The 24,179-nt window shown below is 48.0% G+C and overlaps 1 protein-coding gene across 2 annotated transcripts in view; it reads left to right on the top strand.

Annotated features, from left to right (window-relative positions):
* Positions 1-584: 584 nt before the first annotated feature.
* LITAF (lipopolysaccharide induced TNF factor) overlaps positions 585-24,179 on the top strand; it is a 31,189-nt gene continuing 7,594 nt past the window's right edge. Inside the window, exons 1-2 of one of the 2 annotated variants that reach the window (XM_037068992.1) lie at positions 585-671; positions 23,493-23,717. In XM_037068992.1, coding sequence (XP_036924887.1) covers positions 23,498-23,717 — 220 coding nt within the window. In that variant the 5' untranslated portion in view covers positions 585-671; positions 23,493-23,497. Of the gene's footprint in view, positions 675-23,492; positions 23,718-24,179 lie in introns of both variants that reach the window. The other variant, XM_037068991.1, reaches the window with a different exon arrangement.

Consider the following 24,179-nt stretch of genomic DNA (forward strand, 5'->3'; position numbering starts at 1 on the left):
GGTGTCATATTTAAGAAACCATTATCTAATCCAAGATCATGAAGATTTACACTTTTGTCTTCTTCTAAGAGTTTTATAGTTTTTCCCTTTCGTTAAATTTTGTATATGGTGTGAGACAGGGCTCCAACTTCATTCTTGTGCCATCTAGTTCCTCTAGCACTCCCAAAGAATGTCAGAGAGGGGGGATCTAGGGGAGTGGGATGGAGTGGGGGGCGGGGGCCAAATCAGGAGGGACAGGAGGCAGGGACAGAGGTGCTGCAGCAGAATTCGAGAGGGGAGAAAAGGGGATGGAGGAGTGGGTCAGGGGAGGATGCTCCGAGGTCAGCACAGGAGCCTGGGCTGAAAGTACGGATTTCAGGAGAGACTAAGGCTGGGGTGTAGTCTGGACAGTGGGAAACCAAAGAAGTGAAGGGGGACGGCAGAGTCGGGAGGGTAGGTGGTCTCTCGTGGGGTCACAGGCCAGGCCGGCCGGCCCAGCGTAGGCCGGAGGTGGTGGCACCATAGGTGCCCAGACGCGAGTCCCGGCAGCCCGCGGAGGCGGGGAGAAGCCGGAAGCCGGGGCCGCATGCTCCGCCCGTGTGGGTGCCGCCCCCATCCCCGCCCCCGGAGCGGTCCCGCCCGCCTGCGCTGCCGGCTCAGACCTACCGGCTGGAGTGGCGGCGCAAGCGGCGGCGGTGAGTGCTGCGTGGAGGCAGCCGGGGCACTAGCGGGGGGCGCGGTGGCGAGGGTGCAACCCGAGGGGTGTCCTGGGCCGCGAGCCGGGACTTTGCGGCGAGGGCACCTGCCTGGGGCTCGGGAGCAGCCGAGGCCGGGAGACCCGGGGCATCGCGCCGGTGGTGGCGGCCGATGACCCTGGCGGGTCCCGGCGTTCAACACGGGGTGGAGGGGGCTGGGGTCTGGCCGAGAACTTTCTCGTGGGGCCGGCGCAGGCCGGTTTCCAGCCTCCCAGCGCTTGTCTAGGCCGTGGGACAGGCTGAGTTCCGATCCTGCGCCCCTGAGCGAGCTGGTCGTCCGCGGGTCGCGCGGGAATGGGTCTCCCGGCCCCAATCTGAAAGGGCCAACCCCCCCTATCTGAAAGGGCCCCCCCTCCCCCGCGGGTCCGCGTTGTCCCCTTCCTGGAAAGGACGTCCCGAGCTTTTTCAGGAATGTTGCGATTCCCTGTGGTTACTGCGATCTAAAAGTTGAGTTTTCCAGAACGATCACCCGGGAGTTCAGAAACAAAACCAAAGCAAACAACAAACCCAACGAATTTTCGGACGTAAGTCCCAAAATTCAGCTTGTCGGGTCCAGAGCATCTGTGTTTTTGCCTCTGCCCCAGGGGAATCCACGCAGAATTGAGGACCACCCTCAGTGGGCGCCTATATGGACACTTCAGGGCCTGGGGGAGAGCACTCGAAGATGAAAATCGGGACACAAATGGGAGGGAGCCTTGTCCGGGCTAGGTCCCAACCTCCGGAGCCCGGGGAAGGTTGGCACCCGATGAGCACAGGAGTCTATCCAGCTGCCGGTGCCGGCTCGGGGCTGGTGTCACAGGCAGGGGAACCTGTGGCAGGGGTGGACAATGCCCCTCCTGCCAAGCTGGCACGTGACCTCCCTTCAGCTTTCCAGTCAGCGTGGGTCTGAGCATTGGGTTGGGTGTTATACCAGGAGCTCCTGATCAGGTTAGGAAGGGGAGGTGTTGGGGAAATGGTGAATCTTGGAAGGGTAATATCCAGGGATCAGGCCAGTTGGACCTTGGTTAGTTTTCTGGTCGCTTTTGTGCTTTGGGATAGTGGGCTGATGTCATTCACTGTTGGATTATTTTTTGGTTATTGGGAAATCCAGTTTCTGGAAGTTACAGGCCCTTCCTGTGTAACTCATCGGGTTAGACTCGCCTACCATTCTTCCCTTGGGAGATAAATCCCTCCCCTAGCCGTGGTGCTGGTTCAGGGGCTGCCTGGAAGGAAGGTTGGCCCTGCAGTTCTGGGGATGGGGTGGGAGGCTTTTAAGGAAAACTTATGGTTTGCATGAAATTGTGCCTCACTTTCCTTCCCCCCACCTTGAGCCTTCTGGGGAGGTGGCTCTTTTAAAATAAGGCTAACCTGGGTACCTGTAAAGAGAGCTAGTATCTGGGATTCTCCCACTGTGTTTGGTTTTTATCATAGTTGGTTCTGAATCTGGCTCCACAAGGCCTAGAATAACACCTACGTTGCACTCAGCGCTCCTCTCAGCCAGCCCTTGCTTTGGGATCTAATGTTACCAGACTAAGAAACACTTAGGAGAGTGTTTCTCCTATGGGAGAAACTACGAGAGATGCCCGTCTTCCCTCTTTCCTGTTACTTTAAGGCATTAATAATAGATGCTTTTATTCACATTTGAAAAAGTATCCTTGTGTAATGTTTCTGTGGATTAAGTGACATGGTGGTTGATCTGAAATGGAGGATCAATTTGTTAAGTCTCTAAAATACTAGACTGAAGTAATTCACTCTCCTTGGTGAGTAAGTTTCCCTCTGTTCCTTTAGTCCCTTTTATAGGCTGGCTGTGGGGAAATCAAGTGCTATACCCTCCCCCTGGGAAGGACACAGAAGAAATGGCTCCTGGTCCTGAGGGGTTGATGCAGTGGGTGGAAAGTGAAAACACACACACGGAGGAAAGAGCCATCACTCTCCAAGGCCTGGCAGGGGGTTGGGAGGAATGAAAGGGAGGTTGCTATGAGCACGGGGCTCCAGGGTAACCAAGGGAAGTTTAGTAGCCAACCTGAGGCCTGGGCACATTCGGCAGAGGGACATGTGGACATGGTGGGCAGCATTCCACTGTTTACAGAAGAGTCTCAGCAGAGCTTTGGAGGAGGCACAGACATCCCCAGGGTTGAGGACAGTGAAAGGGGGACCGCTGAGAAAGGGAGCCAGAGGTATTTCCAGCTTAAGTTGATTTTCAAGGACATAAACAGTGGGTGCACTTCTGCCGTTGAGTATCCCCACTGACCAGAGGTGTATGTGAGGCCATTCTGAGAATAGGCTGGTGCCTGTCAGGACTTAAAATTCTTCCACCCAAAATGACTCTCCCCAAAGCAGGGGTGACAGTAGAAAAAAAGGAGGTACACATGAGGTAATCCTGGAGTCTTGGTACTACGACTTGTCTTTTGTTTTTGGTTTTGCTGCCATGAAAATAGCCCTGTGGGCGAGGTAATCCATCTCATCCGGCAAATAGACCTCCTTAACTCTGTCTTTCTTTAGCACAGACGTGTTTGTGATGTCTTTGCTGCTTCTTTGGCTGCCCATGGCCTGTTCTGGACTTGATTGGTGTTTACTTACACAAAGTTGTTATTTGAGCTTAAAGTGGTACTTTCCCGAGTCCTCGAAATTTCATCCTGTTTGAATCTGCCTTGGCATTCTGGGCAGCCGTGAGAACACTTCAGCAGCTAATGAAGTTGTCCCTTCAACTTATTTCAGTGGAAGAACTGTGTGTATTCATAGGTTTAAGGCTTGGACAGAATCAGAGGTGTCTGTAGTGATTTCCTGCCCCCTCCTAGTAGGCAGAAATTAATTCACCATGATCCTGAAAGCCTGAGGCACTTTGTTCTCTATCACTTTCTTTAATGGTATTGTTCACTTCAGACAACATAGTGGTGGAGAATTTAAGCCACTTAGTTCATAGGGAGCTGTAGAATTGACTGTTCCTGGGGAAAATTTAAGAGCTTAGCATTGACTTGCCTGAACTCTGAGTCCAGGGAGGTTATTCATAGATGGTGCATTGATATTTCTTTTTTAAAGTTATATAAAGAATAACTATTACAGAAAATGTGGACGATAAAGAAGAAAAGGAGGCATAATCTCAACTGTGTGAATGAACAGTTAGCATATATGTTTTTAGTTCAGCGGTTTTGTCTTTTGTCATGGTGCCTGTTTTTTTATGAAGCTGCAATCAGAGCACACACAGTTTTGTCTCTTGACACTGTCCCATTAATGTTCTCATTGCACCGTTTCTTCAAAAACCATCATTCCCGTGGAAACTGGGGATGTGGTTTCCCCAGGAATCCACAGGGAAATTGCCCTCTCTGATTTTGGGGGAGAGGCCCAGTTCCCCAGTCGGAGCATTTTCCACTCCACAATTCACAGTAATTTGTACTTGTGCCATGTTTGAACCTGGCTTTCAGATTGTGGAAACTTTATCTTTGACTTGTGGAATATATCGCCCTGCAGAAACAGACGGAATTCAGAAGGTGGAATTTGACAGCGTTTCTCTGAAACATTTCATTGCTGGCCTCTGTATTTGTATGGAAGTATACTGAATTTGAATTTGTTGGGGGGTCAAGGAGCCTAACAACTGTGCGGCAGTTTCTCACTTCCTTCCCCAAGATAACTGGAGACTCCGGTTTCCTCATTTGTCTGAATTCTTCTTCCTTACTAACTTAGAGTTTAAGAAATGCCATTTATGCTGGGCATTTTCTGGAGCTCCATGCAGGTTAAATTCCATCACGGCAAAAGCAGCACTGCCCATCCTTGTGTTTTAAAGACGGCTGGCCAATGGCCCTTCCTTGAAGAACTTTGAGCTACGTTCGATATAATAAATGTATGAGTCAAAGACTTCCTTAGGGCTTTTGTAATCAGGTTTCACTTATGCTCGTGTTACTGTGAAGAACATTTTTCTCCAGAGACTGTAGAAGACCAGACATTTTGGGCCATTCCCAGCTGGTCCTCCACCTTGTGTACAAACGAGGCTGTTTTTTTCCAGAGACCTGACAATCCGCATGTGTGCCCTTTCGCTGAAGGAATCCCTTTTTTTTCCTGGGGTCTTCTGGGGTCATTTCTGTTATGTGCGTATTCCAGGATGTCTCCTTGGTTTCTTTTCTGGGGTTGGAGGGGGGAGGCGGTGAATGGAATTGAATAATCTTCCTTTTTTCTTCCTGAAACAACTGATTTTGGAGGATTAAGTCGGTGTTGAAAACACTGCTTTCTCTCCCCTCCGAAGGCCTTGCCCTTTGGTGTACCAGTCCATCCCTGAATCTGGAAAACCGTCCTATACACAGCACGGAGATGTATTTTTAGAAGTTTATTACTCACATGTGGTTAAGACAACTTTTTTAGAGTTTTGAAGTATACATTTTAAGAAAGAGGGTACAGCTTTGTGGAGTATCAGTGTGCATTCAGCTAGGAGGAGTTTTGGAGATTTTTTAACATTAAGGCCTGATCATTCACTTAAATTTGAGGATATGTTTTTCTTTCTTTTTAAACCTCCCCAATTAGAAATATTAGATACCCTGCCTCCACTTAATCTTTCATGCCTAATCAAAATACACTTAAAAATACTTTAAAAACCTTTTTAATACATATATTTTAAAAATTGAACACGAATGCCTTTGGGTGAGGCCTGCCCGCCTCAGTTCACCTTATAGTTTAATTTTAGATTTGCAGGAAAGTTGCAGTTGACGTGGGGGTTCCATATAACCCTCACCCAGTTCCCCTGTAGTTGGCATCTTACATCATCGCCACAGTACAAGTGTCGAACGAAGACGCTGACGTTGGTGCCTCACTAGCCACCGAACCCCAGACCTTATCGGAGTTCACCAGCTGTTCGCTGCTGTTCATTTTCCTGCCCAGCTCCCACCCAGGGTTCTGCCTTGCATTTAACCCTCTTCTCCCAGTCTCCTCTGGTCTGTTACAGCTTCTCAGTCTCTCCTTGTTTTTTCACGACTGTTGTTGAGAGGTACCAGGCAGGGATTTTGTAGAACTTGCCTCCAGTTGGATTTGTCTGATGTTTTTCTCCTGATTACACAGGGTTATGGTCGATGGAAGAGTGCCACGGAGGTGAGGGCCCTTCCCATCATGTCGCCACATGTCACCTCAGGAGGCCTGTGACAGCCATGTGACATTGCTAATAACATTAGCCTTCATCTCTAGGTGAAGGGGGGCTTTGCCAGCTTTCTCCACTGCAAGTTACTCTTTCTCTTTTCATTTATTATTCTTTAAAGTCAAGATACTACGTCCAGCTCACACCCAGTAGAGATTAATTTCCTGGAGGGGCGGGTACCTACACAATATTATTTGGAATTCTTCTTTAAGGGAGATTTTTCGTTTCTTCTTCTTTTAAAAAATACACACTTCAAAAGACCTGGCTCTTGCTGTAAATACCCATAGTCTGTGGGGTATGTAGGTCAGACCCGTGCTCACAAAATCTCAGCTCTGCAAGGAGGTGGGCTGTGTGCTGCTTTCCCAAAGCCCTGTGGAGAATCCAGAGAAACATAGAACAGAGCCCGTGCTTGCCCTGGAGGAGTGTAATGTGGTCCAGTTTGGACTCAGAGTCTGACTTGCGGACAGGAAGTAATTAAGATGCATGAGGAAGGCATGGGTCATTGAGGGCTGGATGGTGTGGGCTCGGTTAGGGGAAGTGGGATGACTTGGAAACAGTGCAAAGGTTAACGTTTACCACCCTGTCTCACTTGATTCCAAAGTCTTGCTAAAGGCGAGACCATTGTTTTCCATAGTTTTCAAAGATATGACAGTTACAATACTTGCTGTCATCTGGAAGAGAACCAAAATTGAGCCAATATTTGCTTTTTTAAAGCAAATGTAAGACTCCCTGGTATCGCAGATGTTTGCATTGAACCAGATGCTCAAGGTTGTTTTCCTTACTTGTAGGAGGCACCCAAGCAAACCAGTAACTTACTTACCTGGAGTCCTTACACCCCTGGGGTCTGGCTGCCTCGTCCTTGGAGCCTTTGAGTCAGCAGGTGGAGCGGTAGGCTGGGGGCGACCATCTGCCCAGGCTGGACGATGGGCAGCCTGGGGTAGCACAGCCAACACAAGCCTTTTCTTATTTGTTCATGTTTGTGCATTCTAAGAAAGCAGAGGGAAATATGGGATTGATTTTAGAACATGGTTAAGATTCTTGCTGGGGAGGGATGTTGAAAGAGGCTGTCAGTCAGAGTGAAGCAACACCAGAAGTTATGAGATTGGCGCTTTCGTTGCGTGTAGACATCATCTGGAGGGAGGACCCTGTTGGCTGTGGGCCGAGGGGCCTTTGAAGTTTGTGAAATGATGGGGGTGGGGGTGTTGGGTGGCTGCTGCTGTGGTTGGTTTCTTCCACTATTACAGGTTTTGAGGCTTATTTTTAGAATCTGAACTCTCTTTGTCAGGAGTTGACTACTTCTGGGGGGGGGGGTGTTGAAATTGCTCTTGAGCTACTGGTTAATGAAACAGAACCGTTGTGTGAAGCATCTCCTGGAAGGTCTAGCCTGGTGCCCACCTCATCCAGGCCAGGCTCCCGACGGTGTGAGTGTTCCCATCGCCCAACCCCACCCTCCTGGCCTCCTCCCTGGACGCAGGTGTGCCTGCTTCTGCGTGCTCCGCCACACTGCCCGCCAGACCCGCTCCTTGCTGGAGAACCTGGACTCAGTTTTCCCTTTGTGTCTGCCCCATGCCTCCCGTGTGGGTTAACTCTGCCTCCCCAGGTGGGCTCCTTAGGGCTGTTGAGGGAGGGTCCATGTTTCCCCAGTCCCTCGTCTGCCATTTGCCTGCGGCGCCTCCTGCACAAAAAATGGACAATAGCACAAAATGCAAAGAGAAGAACTTTATTTTGGTAAAGAGGATGTAGGTAGTACAGACTTGGGAATTATATAGTAGAGATGGTAGAGTGCACATCTTCTCACGAAACAGAAGTGATCAGAAGCCTTAGTCACGCCACAAACACTCAGGGTGGGGCCAAGGGGCGAGGTGCGGGGCACGGACATTAGATACAGTTCTTGGGACTGAGGGCTGTGGTGATGTCATTTCACCCAGAGCGGGGGTATATAGGAGGCCGGCTTGGGGGAGGCAGATGAGGGTTTACAAAGGAGGCTTTTCCCCCCATTTTAAAACGAATTTATTTTATTTAGTTATAAATATATTCAGTTATATCAATAAATTTTAAATACACTGAGTTATACTTAATAAATAGATGTAATTTATTTAATTTTCCTTAATTAAATTTTTTTTTAAATTTTGTATATGGAAGGATGTTTTTTTTTTTAATTTTTTAAAGATTTTATTTATTTATCTTAGGGTGGAAGGGAAGGAGAGAGAGAGAGAGAGAGAAATATCAATGTATGGTTGCCTCTTGTGTGTCCCCTGCCAGGGGCCGGGAGCTGGCCTGCAACCCAGGCATGTGCCCTGACTGGGAATCGAACCGCGACCGTGTGATTCTCAGGCCCGCGCTCAACCCACTGAGCTACACCAGCCAGGGCAAATTTTCCTTAATTAAATTTTGATTGTGTAGTATTGCTCTGGTTCACCATACAGAAGACCAATAAGGGTGTAAATGTGAAGAGCGTCCATCCTGCCTGCTGGACAGGCAGCCACTGCGTACAGGCAGCCACTGCTACAGTTTCTTGTGTAGCCTTTTGGTGGTGTTTCATGCATAGTATATAAAGAAATACGTATGTCCTTCTCATACACAAGTGGTGGCTTGCTGTAAGTGCTGTTTGGGCTTTTTTCATGCACTGGTTTATCTTGGGGATTGCTGTGTTTCTGCATCTAAAACTTCCTCGTTCTGTTGTGGTGGTTGCTTACCATCGCCTGGGGTGGGTGGACCACCAGCAACCTGCCCGGCTTCCTGCCGATGCACAAGTAGGTGGTTTCTAGCAGCATTGCAGCGAATACCTCCGTGTCCTCGTTGTTTTGTCACTTCACTTCACCCACGCATGGGGTTATTGCTAATGTGTATTCCTAGAGGGGGACTTGCTGGGTCAAAGGACTCGTGCATGTTAAGTTTTGGTAGATGCTTCCAGTGTGTGAGCCTCAGTTTACCTTCCCACCAGTCCTGTGTGAGTGACATCTACAACCAGGCCATCTCCATATGTAACCAAACATTTTGCTCTTTGCCAGGATGAAAATGACATGTAATGTTGGGTGGACAATGTCCTGTTATCAACTGTGAGTTTTTTAAAAACACAAACATTTTGTTTTAGAGTAGTTTTAGATTTGCAGAACAATTAGCATAGAAGGTCCTTATTCTCCATCTGGCTCCCCCCATTGTTAACATCACCAGGCACGTTTGGCACAACTGAGAACCTGATGTGGCTGCCTTACCTGCGATTAACCAAACTCCAGACTTCACTTCTGGATTCTGTTCCCAGGTCCTACGTTGTATGTAGTTGTCATGTCTCCAACTCCGGTTTGTGGCAGTTTCCCAGGCTTTCTTTGTTTTCTTTGACCTTGGCAGTTGTGAGGAGTACTGGCCTGGTCTCTTGTAAAAAGTTGTCCAGTCTGGGGTTTGTCTGGTATTTTCTCATGATGAGCCTGGGGTCAGGGGTTTGTGGGAGGAAGACCTCATTGCTGACGTGCAGGCATGTGATGTCCACACGACTTCTCACTGATGGTGTTAAGCCTCAGCCTCTGTCTCTGTGTTGTCTTGACTGCACCTCCTTGCTTTAGAGAGAAAGGAGCATTTTTTTGTGTGTGAAGATGAAGTTATCCAGGCATGGGTCATGGTCAGCTAGATGGGTGAGGGATTGAGGAATGGGGAGACCATAAGTACTGTATGCAGACCCCTGAGTCCCTGGGGCCTGGTTACAGAAGGGCTGATGGGGAAGGAGCAGCCCCTGAGAGAGAACAAGGTTCAAGGCCAAGCCAAATGAGGAAGTCCGCAGAGGAGGGGCCTGGCAGCTTCAGGGGAGAAGGACAGGAAACATTGGGCTTGTGTGGGTTGAGGCTGAGGGAGGAAGGAGGCCGGTGGTGGGAGGTGAATCCATGGATGTAGGAGAGAGGCAGGGAGCCGAATTTGCACTGTCAGAGAGAATGGGATGCACACGGTGTGATGGGGTCTGTATCTGTATCTGGGTCTTCCCAACTCCTCGCTGTGAAATCTCTGTGTCACTGTGGGCAAGCGATCTCCTCTCGAGGCTTCACTCAGCTTCCCTGTAAATAGTTAGAACTAACGTGTTTCTAGTAACCCGACTGCCCGGTGTTCTGAGTACATCCGCTAACTTCGTTTGTACAGCTGCCCTCTGAGGTGTAGATACTTTTTCAGTCCATTTTCCAGATGGTGGAACCGAGGCACAAAGAAATGAAGCAACTCACTAAGTTGGCAGTGCTGCAATTTGAACTGAGGGAGCTTGGTGCCAGTCTGCTCCTAAACATTCAGCATTTTTCATTCCCCTTTCCATACTCTTGTCTGCTCATATTTCTTCTGTGTTCTCAGAGTGACTGTTGGGTATTTAGTAGATGGTACCCGTCTGCTCTTTTTTTTTTTTTTTTAGAGAGAGGGGAAGGGAGGGAGAAAGAAAGGGAGTGAAACATCAATGTGTGGTTGCCTCTCACACGCCCCCACCCTGGGGACCTGGCCTGCAACCCAGACATGAGCCTTGACTGGGAATCAAACTGGCAACACTTTGGTTTGCAGGCCCATGCTCAATCCACTGAGCTACGTCAGCAAGAGCAGCCAAGGAAAATCCTCATTGGTGGACATTATCTCTCTGCCCTCTTCCTCCTTTGCTTTTGGGCCCTGACTGCCTGTTGGTCATTTCACCAGAAAGGGATGGTATTGGGAAGGAAAAATGACCCAGAATCTTGTTGCTCCCTAATCTACCACTGGTGTGCCTTCAGTCCTCACCAGGTGCCTACAAGCACTGAGGATGGAGGTAGTTGCAAAGGTGTGAACCTCGTTTTCCCTTCCTGTCCACACAAGTCCATGAGGGTTGCTGACGTTATAGCATCTCAGGGTTCAAGCAACTTAGAGTCTCCAGATTTTCTTGGCAGGTGGTTATTTCTGGAGAATGGGTGACACATCATCCATGTCAAGTCCATGGCTCTGGAGCCACGCCCAGGACCAGACAATGAACATGTGGTGGCAGGTCTTTCTGAGCTGAAGGTGGTGGCAGTGATCTCGAGTCCAGACCCCAAATGTCTGATACAGCCAGTGCCAGGAAGCGCCACTGTCGTAACCCCAACCAAAAGTGGGAATGGTTGTCTCAGAAACCAGGTGCCTCTGCAGAGCCAGGATGCTAGGCTAGCAATGTCACCAACTTTCGTCAGGGGATAAAAGTGAGGTTCGGAGCCTGGGGCTTTTTTTTTCTTTCTGAGCTTATCTTGTGGGTGTTTGCAGGCCTCCACACTTCCCCTTTCAAGTTCTCTCCACCCACATCTGGACTTGACCCCCTCCTTCACACCCCAGGGTGCTCTGATGAGAAATACCGCTCCCCCAGGAATCCTGGAGGAAATAAAGGATTCCAGTCCCCTTTAAGTGATCCTAGTTCTGGGGCGTGTTTGACGAGGCTTTGGCCACACCCTCATGTTGCCTTGAGCCGAACTGTGAGACCATCCAGGATGGAGGCTGTTGCCACTGAACGCTTTCCTTTAAAAGCTGTTTTCTCAGATTCCAAGTTGAGGCTATTCAGGGTAAGACCTTCTCATTTGTGTCAGCTTCCAGATCTTGAAGCCGTCCAAGGTGGCACCTGGTGTCCTTTTTTTATCCAGGTATTTTTTACAAACATTTGTTGACACATCAATGAGACCAACTTGTCCTGGTTTGCCTGGGACTTTCCCAGCTTTCGCACCAAAAGTCCCTTATCCGGGAAACTCCTGGGCAAACTGGAATGGTGGGCCATCCTACGAAGCACCTGCCATGTTTGGAGCCTAGTTCTGGGAGCTGGAGTTGCAGATTTGAATAAATTTGAATCCTTGCTTTTATAGGGCCCACAGACTGGTCAAGAAGACAGACAAGTGAAAGTGCTCTGACGAGAACGGCAGAGGAACGCTCACTGCACAACAGCTAGCGCACACTGAGTCCTTAGCTGTCCCGTCTGTTCTGGGTGCCTTTCATAAGGATTCATTTCATCCTAAGAACCTTAAGACACTACCATTGTGCCCATTCTACAGGTGGGAGAACTGAGGCACCAGCATCATGCTGTGGGGTGTGAGGGAACCTGGATGTGACCATAGGCGGTTTGGCTCCAGACCCTGCAGCCTTGATTTCTGCACTGTGTAGAGAGAGGTTTGGGGAGGAATTTTACCCTGGGAATGCCAGAGGTTGTTTTTTGGAGGGAGTGACATGCATGCTGGGATATGATAGGTTAGAGGGATTTGTAGGCACGGAAGGAAGGAAGGAAGGAAGCAAGGAAGGAAAGAAGGAAGGAAGGAAGGAAAAGGAGGATAGACAGGAAAGAGCGGGCCTGGCATGTAGGAAATGTGTAAGCAAGGCTGAAGATTCATGAAAGATCGGCACTTGCAGTGATGGGAGGGAGTGAAGTGAGAGAGAGGTGGGAAGAAGGGGTCCACTGAGTCCTGGGAACCCCCTCCATCCTGAGCATCCCAGGACCTTTGGTCACTGTGGTGGGGCATGTTGCGGGGGTCAGAAAGAGTCCAGTGGTCTTGGTTTTAGGTAAACAGGAGTCAGTGTATGGGCTGAACTCAGACAAGTAGTGAATTTGGAGGCTCAGGTTGCAGGCCTTGGCTTCTGACATGGAGACCAGATAGTTCTGGCAATGCCTTGTTTTATCTTTCTATTGAGGTAAAGTTCACAGGACATAAAATACACCATTGTGAAGTGTACAGTTCAGTGACATTTAGTACATTCACAGTGTTATGCAGACATCACCTCTGTCTAGTTCTAGAACATTTTCATCTCTCCAGGAAGAAACCGTACCCATTAACACTCATTCCCCATTTCCTCCTAACCCCCTTCCCCCAGCCCCTGGCCGCCACTAATTTGCTTTCTGTCACTGTGGATTTACCTGTTGTGGACCTTTCATAGAAATGGAATCATACAAGATGGGGGCTTTTGTGTCTGGCTTCTGTCACTTAGCCTCATGTTTTCAAGGCTGATTCCGGTGGTGCCTTTGAGCTGAGTTGGCAGCGATAAAGCTGCTCACCAGCCATCTCTAGGCTACCTGGAACTGAGATTCTCCCCTTAGGATTTGGGATTCTAGGCAGACTGCTGCCAGTCTTGGCTCCCAAAACATCGAAGAATGTGGCGCAGGCACGGGTGTGTGAGATGACTTTCAAGCTCTAGGTGAGCGCCTGAAACAGCAGATCCCCCTGGTGTGTTTTAGGGAACACTAAAGCTGTTTAGGCCAAGTTGCTGAGCAGATAGATTGATAAAAGTGAGGTTCCTTGTGAGTTTATTCCCACTTTCCAGGGTGTCAGGATCAGTTCATCAGTATCAGCTCAGGGTGTGAAGATCACTGGGCCCAGAGGTGTGGCTTCTTGCTAGGACTTCCAGGGCCTGTCCCTTCTCTTTCAGCGGAGTGACGTTAGGAAGCTGGGACTGAGCTGCTCTGAGATGCAGTTGGCTGGAAGCTTTTGCCTTTTTCTCCCCTGGTGTTGCTGCACGTGGCTGAGATATCCCAGCCTACACCAACACTTTAAGTAGTCAGCTTTGCACAAAAGTTGCATCTTAGAAATTGAAATCCCCCCTTTATTGTTTGTCTCCCCAGAATGAGGAAGGGACACTTTGTGGACATCTACTGTTAGTTGATCATTGAGATCCTGGCCCCATCATTACTAAATAAGTGGATTGTTTTGAATTGCAGAGTCTGCAGTGACAAAATTACTTGAATCCATGACAGACAAGTCTTTTTTCTTTTGTCTCCGTTGTGTGGTATGAAAGTCTGTAGGAAATGCACCTTTTTACCTGGGCTAGGGAAGAATTCATTTTCGATTTGTTTCCCTTGGAGGCAAAGTATGCAAAACCAGGCTGCTGATTGCGTCTGGATCTCTGAGCCTGGGATGTGTTTTGATGAGGTAAGGAACTCCGGAGCCTGATGGGCATGGGTTCAAACACCAGGCCTGCCACTCCATCTGTGTGACTTTGCACAAACACCTTAACTGCCCTAGGCCCCAGTTTTTTTGTTTGGTTGATGATGGTCATAGTAATTCCTGACTCAGTGGTGAGAACTTCATGGGATGGCACATGTAAGGGCATGAATTACAGGGCCCATTACAATAAAGTAAGAGCCTGATATGCTTTTCCTGTTAACACAGTTGTGAATCTGGTGGTGGCGGGGGGTGGGGAGGTGGTGTGTGAAGAGCAGTAGATTTTGCTTAGGCCAGAATATCTAGACTCAAAGATGCCAAAGTAAAGTTTTAATAGCCTCCTTATTTGGTACCACTTAGCAGTCTTCAGTTTTGTTGAGGGATGAGGACTCAGCAGATTCAAGACCCAGACAGACAAGTGACTAGGGACAGGAGGAGTTGGTCAGCCCAGACAGCCCAGCCCTGCTTGGTCCCAGTGCAGCAAAGGGGAATATCCCCAGGCTGGTCACCCTGTCCTGCCCACCTCCCTGAGTTGTGGCTAATGAGATTAAGGTGCAAGGAGGCTGGACATACCTGCAAAAGAGTGTGTGGATGTGAGACTTCTGGTCAAGATGGTGGCATAGGCAGACATGGCTTGCCTCTTCGCACAAGCACATCAAAATTACAACTAAAATGTACACCATCACTTAGAACCATCAGAAATCAAGTTAAGTGGAAGTCTGACAACTAAAGAATTAAAAGAAACCGCATTCATCCAGACTGGTAAGAGGGACTCAGATGCAGAACAGGTTGGCCTCTCACCCACATGTGATGGATAAAAGTTTGGGAGGGACATCTTGGAAGCGAGGAGTCCCAGCTCCATATCACTCCTCCGAGCCCAGGGTTCCAGTGCCAGGAAGATAAGTCCCCACAACTCATGGCTGCAAAACCCCAGCAGGGATTCAGTCAGTGGAAGAAAATTCTGGAGCTCCAAGCAGTTTCTTGGTTAAAGAACCCACAAACCACAGACTCACCTACTCAGACTCATTCCGACTGAGCTCCGGCACTGGGCTAGCAGCTTGAAAGGCACCAGTGGTATCCAGGGAGAAACTGAAGTGTCTGGTATCAAGGTGAGCAGAGGCCATTGTCCCTTTTCTAAACCCTCCCCAAACAGAGCCAGCAAACTGGAGCCATATTTGAGACTCCACCAACTTGACTAACACTGTCTGACCTACCTTGGAGATCCCCAGAGACTCTGCCCCACCCACCTAACAGGCCCAGCCAAGCTGCTTTTCCATATGAATGGCTGGTCTTGGCGCATGCTTCCCAACTTCCCAAATTTTCTCAAACAAGCAACAGCTGGCCTCAGTGAGCCCCAGGACTGCACTAGCAGTAGCCAGCCTGGCTTCACAGCTTGGCTTTGCCTGAGAATCTACAAGCCTGAGAATCTACAAGCCTGAGAATCTACAAGCCTGAGAATCTACAAGCAATCTCAGATTGCTTTAGAGCTCAGGCAGGGCGGCCCCGGACAAAATCAGGTGGGGACTGATTTTGGTCTGCACCACCTGGGAAACCCCAGGGTCAGCATGCCCAGTGGACAGCTGTAGACCATGTTGGGGCACCACCACCCTGCCCCCACACAACTGATCCTCCACAGAGGGCAGAGGTTGGTGATTAAGTGGTCACAGCCAATCCCTGCAGCTCACTGGCCTGGGCAAATCCCTCCCATTGGTCTGCCAACAGCGATCAAAGCTCAACTACAAGAGGAGGGTGTACTCAGCCTACAAGAAGGGTGCACCTCAAGTACCCAATTTGAGTTATGGGTAGGCTGTGCCACTGGACCCTACAGGGCCTACTACATTAGGCCACGCTACCAAGACATGGGGTAAAGCAGCTCTACCTAATACACAGAAATAACCACAGGGAGGCTGCCAAAATGAAGAGACAAAGAAACATGGCCCAAATGAAAGAACAGATCAAAATTCCAGAAAAAGAGCTATATGAAATGGAGGTAAGCAATCTATCAGGTGCAGAGTTCCAAACACTGGTTAGGAGGATGCTCAGGGAGGGAACTTAGTGAGAACCTCCATAGCATAAAAAGATCCAGTCAGAAATGAAGGGTACACCGAACTGACATAAAGAACAATTTACAGGGAAACAACAGTAGAGTGGATGAAGATGAGATTCAAATCAATGATTTGGAACCTAAGGAAGCAAAAACCAACCAATCAGAACAACAAGAAGAGAGGACTTCCGCCAAGATAGAGGCATAGGTGGAAACACTGTGCCTTCTCCCACAACCAAGTTTGGATACAACAAAAGTTTTGGAGAACTAAGACACACCCAGAGACCAGAAAACCGAATTATACAGAAGTCCGACAGCTACGAACCATTCAACGGGGATGGTAAGAGAGGTAGGCCAGCAGCGGAGCAGGGTCGGGAAGGACAGACCTAGGAGTGCAGGCAGCCCGGACCTAGTTGGGGTGCGGGGCAGACTGACCAAGGTTGCACATTCGCGCGCAGTGAGATGGACCACGCAGGCCCCAGGGGGCCAACCCAGTGGTGGAGGGCTGACAGCGGTGGAACACTCGTGTGCAGTGGCGCGGGGCGAGTGGTCCTGGTGACGATGGTGGCTGCGGTGCTGGTGGGGGTCGAGGAGGTGGGCGGCAGAGGGAAACCATTGTCCCTCTTTGACCCCGCCCCCACATACAACGTCACAACCCAGCGACTGAGTTGCTCTGCTCTGGTGAAAACCTAGGGCTCTGTTCCTGCTACTTAACAGGCACGAACAGCCCAAAAGATGGTGCAAGAACTCAAAGTCCCAGAGCCAATAACTCTAAGCGACCAACAGATTGCCAGCCTCTCAGAAGCCCAATTTAAAACACTATTTATCAGGATGCTCACAGAATTGGTAGAGTACAAATTAGAGGAACTTAGTCACAAATTAAAGGAACATATGAAGGCTAAACTAATTGAAATGAAGGGAGATGTCCAGGAAACCAATAGCGATGGAAAGGAAAATGGGACTCAAATCAAGGGAGTGGACCAGAAGGAAGAATGAAACATCCAACCAGAAAATAGTAAAGAAACAAGAATTCAAAAAAATGAGGAGAGGCTTAGAAACCTCCAGGACATCTTTAAACGTTCCAACATCTGGATTATAGGGGTACCAGAAGGGGGAAAGAAACAGCCACGAGTGGAAAACTTATTTGAACAAATAATAAAGGAGAACTTCCCCAGTCTGGCAAAGGAAATAGACTTCCAGGAAATCCAGGAAGCTCAGAGAGTCCCAAAGAAGTTGGACCCAAGAAGGAACACACCAAGGCACATCATAATTACATTAGCCAAGACTAAAATGAAGGAGAGAATCCTAGAAGCAGCAAGGGATAAGGGGACAGTCACCTACAAAGGAGTACCCATCAGACTGTCAGCGGATTTCTCAAAAGAGACCTTACAGGCAAGAAGGGGCTGGAAAGAAGTATTCCAAGTCATGAAATCCAAAGACCTACAGCCAAGATTGCTTTATCCAGCAAAACTTTCATTTAGAATGGAAGGACAGATAAAGTGCTTCTCAGACAAGGTCAAGTTCAAGGAGTTCATCATCAACAAGCCCTTATTATATGAAATGCTAAAGGGACTTATATAAGAAAGAGATGATGAAAAATATGAACAGTGAAAGGACAGCAAACACACAATTATTAACAACCACACCTAAAACAAAAGCAAACCAAGAGGACAGCTAGATCAGGAGTGGAACCATAGAAATGAATAACACATGGAGGGTTAGAAACAGGGGGGTGGGAGGAAGAGAAGGGGGGAGAAGGCACAGAAAATAGCATAGATGGTAGGTAGAAAATAGATAGGGGGGAGGGCGAGAATAGTGGGGGAAATATAGAATCTAAAGAACTTGAGACACGTGGTTATAAACTAAGGGGGGAGAATGGTGGGGGAGGGAGTGTGCGGGTGGAGGGGAATGAAGGGGGGGAATAGAACAACTGTAATGGTATAATCAATAAACTATATTTAAAAAAAAAAAGAACAACAAGAAGAAAAAAGAGTCCAAAAGAAAGAGGATACTACAAGCAACCATTGGGGCGGGTTCAAGAGGTCCAACATTCAACTCATACGGGTACCAGGAGGAGAAGAGAAAGAACAAGAAATTGGAAATCTCTTTGAAAAAATAATGTAACTTCTCTAATTTGGTGAAGGAAATAGACATGCAAGTCCAGGAAGCACAGAGAATCCCATGCAAGATGGATACAAAGAGGCCCACTCTAAGACCCATCATAGTTAAAATGCCAAAGTTTAAAGATAGAGAGAGAATCTTAAAAGCAGCAAGAGAAAAGAAGTTAGTTACCTACAGGGGAGTTCCCATAAGACTGTCAGCTGATTTTTCAAAAGAAACTTTGCAGACGAGAAGGGACTGACAAAAAATACTGAAAGTGATGAGAAGCAGGGACCTACAGCTAAGACTGCTCTACCCAGCAAAACTATCATTTAGAATTGAAGGGCAGATAAAGAGCTTCTCAGACAAGAAAAACCTAAACGAGATCATCATCACCAAACCATTATTTTATGAAATGTTAAAGGGACTTACTTAAGAAAAAGAAGAAGCCCTGGCTGGTGTGTCCCAAGTGGATTGAGTGCCAGCCTGTGGACCGAAACCCCAGTTTGGTTTCCTGGTCAGGGCACATGCCTGTTGGGGGCATGTGAGAGGCAACCAATCCATATATCTCTCACACATGGGTGTTTCTCTCCCCTCCTTCCTGTCTCTCTAAAATAAATAATATCTTTTTAAAAAGTTAAAAAAGATCAAAACTGTGAACTGTAAATACACATCTATCAACAATTGAATCTAAAAAATAAACTAAACAAAGAAGAAGAACAAAGATTCATGAATACAGAGAGCATTTTGATGGTTGCCAGATGGGAGGGGGTTGTGGGGGCTGGGTGAAGAGATGAATGGGGATTAAGAAGTACAAATAGGTAGTTACAGAACAGCCATGGGGATGTAAATGACAGTACAGGAAGTGGAGCAGCCGAAGAACTTACTCATGACCATGGACAGGATCATGGCGTGAGGACTGCCTGAGGGAGTGGGGGTGCTGGCTGGAGGAGGGCAAAGGGGGAAAAGCCAGGACAACTGTATAGCATAATCAATAAAATGTAATTAATTTTTTAAAATAACAAAAAGGTATTTTACCATAAAAAATCAAATCTTAGTTTAAAAAAAGAATGTACAGATGTAAGGGACATTAGGACTTGGTCAGTAAAAGGTTAAAATGTGGTTGAATGATTGCATTGATGACAGCAAGAAAAAGGAGGCATGTTTTAGAAATATCAGACCAATGGATGTTGGTGATTTGGAAAATTTGTTGGGACCGCACAGTGGATTCTCGGTGGTGACCCAGGGGAGCGAAAACTGGTTCTTCGGTGGGGAGGAGAGGTGAAAAATGTCTTAGATATTATAGTTGTGTGTGGCCCTCCAAAACACAACCCTACTGAACAAAATCTTAATTCTTAGTATTTAATTTCTCTGGTTAGGCAGAAATTAAATTATCTTTAAATTAATTAATTGAATTTAGAGGTAATTTAATTTGTCTCCTTGGGGCCGGGGCAGGAGGGTAGGGGGGGAAGCAGCTGTGATGAAAACAGGTCGAGAACGCCTGTCCTCTGCCCTGGTGGGTGACAGAGCTGCCCCAGACATGCTCTGGGTCCAGGAGTGTCCCCTCGCTCCCCGTGTAAGAGAATGTCACTTGCTAGGCAAACCGTTGAGACTTGGAACAAGGGAAATTTTCAGTGAGGGACCCCAAAATTCCAAGTGGCATATTTATACAGATGAGAGAGTGGGGCCAGGATCATGCAGCTGGTCACGAGCCAATTTCCAAGGCCAAGCCCAGTGCTTCCCACGTGAGAAATGAAGCTCCGTGGATCGGAAGTTCCTTTCCTGTGACTGGCAGTCACATGGGGGACCAACCTGGGCCCAGAGTGGCGCAGTGGAGCCCGCGGCCTCCTTCAGTGGAGTCGGAACTTCAGGATGGTGGCTTTGTGTTTCCCAGCAAAGGCCCCGTGGGGCAGTGCGGGACACCGCCCGGCAGGCCGGCCTGGCCACATTTTCCATATTTAAAATATGGGTTTGGAATGTATCCCTAGATTTGGACGTAGCTAATAAAACAGTCATTCTGAAATGGTGAAAACAGAAATCTCCAGCCTTTAGCGTTTTCTTATTTCAAATGGGGGCTGGTGGAAGGTGAATGGAGACCTATCTTCAATGTGTTCTCTTAAATTGACAATGGAGAAAAGCCACTCTCTGGGGAGCTTAAAAACAAAGTTAAACAACAGAAGGGAAGAAGGAGACCCCCTTGTTTTTTCTTTTATTCCCCCCAGCTCCCTGTAACTATGGTAACCAGGGCTCTGCAGGGCTGCCCCAATCACCCAGGATTCGGAAGGCTGTGTTTTTATGTGCAAAAACCATGGCTTTGAGTTCTGTTAAACTCAGAGATGCTTTTCTAGGGTTTGCAGTTTCTTCCAGAAAAAGAGACACAAGTATTAGATGTGATTGTGCTAGTGCCACATCACACAGGCATCCTGATTGGAGTGACAGTGTTCTCTGGTGACAGTGGAGTGTGGGTATGTGTGATGTGCATGTGTGTGCATGTGTGTGTGTGTGTGTGTGTGTGTGTGGTGAGAGACTGCTACTCTTAAGAGTGTCATCTCGTTGGAGTTAGAGGGAGGGGGCGGTGGAGGCCGGTGGAGCAAATCCTTTCTGGAAGGGTGAGTAGGTGGGTGGCTGGGTGGGCTTCCTGCCCTTGGGGAAGCCAAATGAAAAGAAATGGGGAGGGGAGAGAATTGGGACTGAGTGAAGAGGCATTTCCTGGCCTGAGGCCTGGAGAAGGAATGCTCTGGAATTTATTTAAAAGCTTTTAAACCAGCTAGTTATAGGCTGTTGCTTTTCTTTCTCTTTCTTTTCGTTATTTTTATTTTTTACTATTCTAGTTTGTTGCTCTTGTTCCTTTCAAAATTATAAGCATGTTTCTGTGGCTCAACGATGAAAAGCAACATTCCCAACACACATCTTCCTGAAATTCCAGAAAATAGAATGTGATTACAAGGAAGATGCTGCCTGGTCAATGAATAGGGGACCCTGGCCTTAATTTCCAGAACAGTGAGTCTTTACTGTTCGTGGACTGAAGGCTCCCACCTCCTGACACTTGTATGTTGTGTCTTGGCAATTTCCTTACTTGCGGAGGAGAGAGGCAGTGGTTTTGAAATAGAGGAATCCTGCTTCTGAGTTGAGGCACAGATTTCCAGTGGTTTGACCCAAACTATTTGCACAATTTAGGGCACCCCACAGCTTATTTTTCCCTCCCAAAGCACTCCGATTGCAACCACAGCAAACAGGGCTATTTTAGGCTTGCTGTATGCATCGTGTTTTTTGCTCTGTGTTTTTTTTTTTTAAATATGACTCAGTTTTCATAATAAATCACGTAGACAGCTAGGGTCTGCCTTTCCTGAGACAGGAAGGGACAGCATGTCCTTGATGCAGAATGGGGACGTAAGTTACTACAGAGCACCCTGGCCCATTCCCCCAGCTGAAGACTCGGGGAGCCCAGTCCCTGGGAGAAGCAGCTGGGGGAGATCCTGGGGCCAGCCTGAGGGAACGTCAGCGGACTTAGGAGGTGAGCTTGGTAGATGTGTGTTCTGGGGTTGATCTTTGTGGTCTTGTCCCTCTGCATTTTTGTGTCTGAGTGTCAGAGGAACCTGGCAACAGTCCTTACGCACTTTTCACAGTGTTCTCATGTTTGACCCTGAGCCTGTTTTCACAAAGATATCTGGTGATCTTGTTAACCCCCTCTGCCCTCCTGTCCTCTCCATCCACATGGAGGCCTTTTGCAGTTTTCTTCTTGCTTCTGTGTCATCTACCCTTTCTGGGATTGGACCTTCCTCTTCTCTATAAACTTCCATGGCTCCCATTGCGCCGTAGCATTGCTGTCCCATAGAACCAGGAAATGAGCCACATGGGCAATTTTACATCGTTTAGAAGCCACATTTTAAAAAGTTTAAAAGAAGTAGGTGAAATGAATTTTAGCAACACATTTTACTCCATCTGTCTGACATAGTATCGTTTTAACATACAGATCATATCAAAAAATTATGAACGAGATATTTTACATTCACATTTTTAAGTTTTTGAAACTCAGGATGTATTTCACATTGACATATCCCAAATTGGATACTACAGTTTATTAAATAAGCTGTTGCTAAAGTAGATTCATATACCTGAGGTGTTCCAGACTTACAAAAAGTTTTCTGGTAACTGAATACTGTATTTTATTTTAAATTTAAATTGCATATATTTAAATGCGATTTAAGATTGAGTTCCTCAGTCACACTAGTGGCCATTTCAAGTGTTCACAGCCTCCTGTGGCTGGTGGCGACTGGATTAGACAGCCCCAATAGAGAACATTTCCATCCTTCCAGAAAGTTCCACTGGACAACACAGTCTTATAAAGTCCGAACACCTCAAAAGGACTTTCAAAATTTTCTAGAACCCACTTCCAACCTCTCTAGCTTTATTTATTGACTTTGTTTTGCCCATGTTCACTTTCCATTGTGAAATGTAAGCCCTTTCTTCTCTTCCCCCAGAGAAGTCTCTCTTTTCATGCTGGCTTAATGGCAGAACTTCCTCGAAGGGTTCTCCCCTTCTCCCTGCAGCAGAATTAATTGCTACCTCTGCTTCCCACTAGTTCCAGAAGATGAAGCAGAATGTGTGGGAAGGGGCTACAGGCCCATCGGAGCTCCCAGACCGTGGCTTGCTGTCCCGGGAGCTCATATCCCCATTTCTCCTGAGACAGGTTTGAATGGATCTCCTAACACACAGCAGCCCGGGCCCTGCCCTGTTGGAAAACAGAGCCACACAAAGGACGGCACTGTGTGCGTGCCATGGTGGCCCAGGGCTGTGAGTGTGGGCCTTCAGACAGGGACACGCCCTGGGCATAGGCCATGTAATTCTAGGCAGACATTGGCTCTAGGAGAAAAAAGTCCTTTCTTTGCCCTCATAAAAGGAAATATGTGCCTGGCTGTGCTGATACTCATTTTTCAAAATGGGAACTGTGTGTGTGTGTGTGTGTGGGTGTGTGTGTGTTCACTTTGAAAAACTATGACATACATACAGAAAAGTGCACAACTTGAGTTTTCACAAAGCTGATGTAGCCATGTAACCAGCCCCAGAGGAAGAGAGAGAGCATGACCAGCCCTCCAGAATGGCCTCCCTCCCGCACCTCCACACTCTTCGCTGCCTCCCCAGAGTCACCGCTTTCCCGACTTCTAGCCACATGATTCATTCTGCCCATTTCCGAACTTCACGTACATTTCTACATGCATTTTCGGCATCTGGCTTCTTTTGCCCGGCACTCTAGTTGTGATAGCTTGTGGTTGGTTTTTGGATGCCATTATCTTTTCTGGCACCTGAAACTATTTGTAAAAAACCACAGCAGTTAAAAAGAAGAAAACTCTAGATGTGAAAGATTGGTGGTGTGAAGTGTGAAGAACCTTCTACTTAAATTTGGTTGATGTTTGCCCGTGGGGTTTTCTAGGTTTTGGGGATTTTTACAGGTTTGGGCAGTTTTCCGTTGTCATTACTTATATTTTGTCTTTATTTAGGGAATCCTTGCTAAGGGGAGGATTCTTGGACATGAGTCATTTCCTCAGATTTTTTTTTTGTCAGGTAGAAAATTCAAGATGAGGGTGGAGAGGAGGAAGAGGTGTCAGTTGACTTTCTGATCTGGTATCTTGTTTTCACTGTAGGTGAAATGTCTGCTCCGGGATTGTACCAGGCGACTGCCGGGCCTTCGTCGGTGCCCACCGCACCTCCATCCTATGAAGAGACGGTGGCCATTAACAATTACTTCCCCACGCCTCCCGCGCCCATGCCCGGGCTGACCACGGGGCTCGTGACCGGCCCTGACGGGAAGGGCATGAACCCTCCTGCATACTACACCCAGCCAGTGCCCGTCCCCAACGCCAACGCAAGTACGTGGGGCCTCCCTGGGCCCCTTACCGCCCTGGCCTTGGGGGCTCTGTGGGAATCAAGAGAGCCACCCAAGTGACTCTAAGCCTAAGCCAAGTGCCAGTTGGTCCAGGTTTCATTTGTGTGAAATGTTGCATACAGTCCATTAGGCTCTGCATCGGTGAGTCTCGTGGCTTTTCCATAGTAAAGTAAAGTTTATGAGCTTTCCCTAGTCTGCCATAAATCGATCCTTTGGCCCTTACACAGAGGCACAACCAACCATGCCAGAGAAATTTGGCTATTACAGTTTACTTTTCAGGGCCCCCAGCCTTCCTGCTGAGGTTTGATAGAAGCCCTGCACCCCGAGTTGAGGGCTGGAGCAGGAGAGGGGCAAGAAACAGCCCTGAGTGAGGAAAGGGTGAGCGGAAAGCTGCCCCAGCCCAGCGGCACCATTTGCAAACGTTGCTCCCCTGCCTTCCAGCAAC

This window comes from Sturnira hondurensis, unplaced genomic scaffold, assembly GCF_014824575.4.
Source record: "Sturnira hondurensis isolate 20B ecotype Veracruz unplaced genomic scaffold, ASM1482457v3 Scaffold0018337, whole genome shotgun sequence".
Classification (NCBI taxonomy): domain Eukaryota; kingdom Metazoa; phylum Chordata; class Mammalia; order Chiroptera; family Phyllostomidae; genus Sturnira; species Sturnira hondurensis.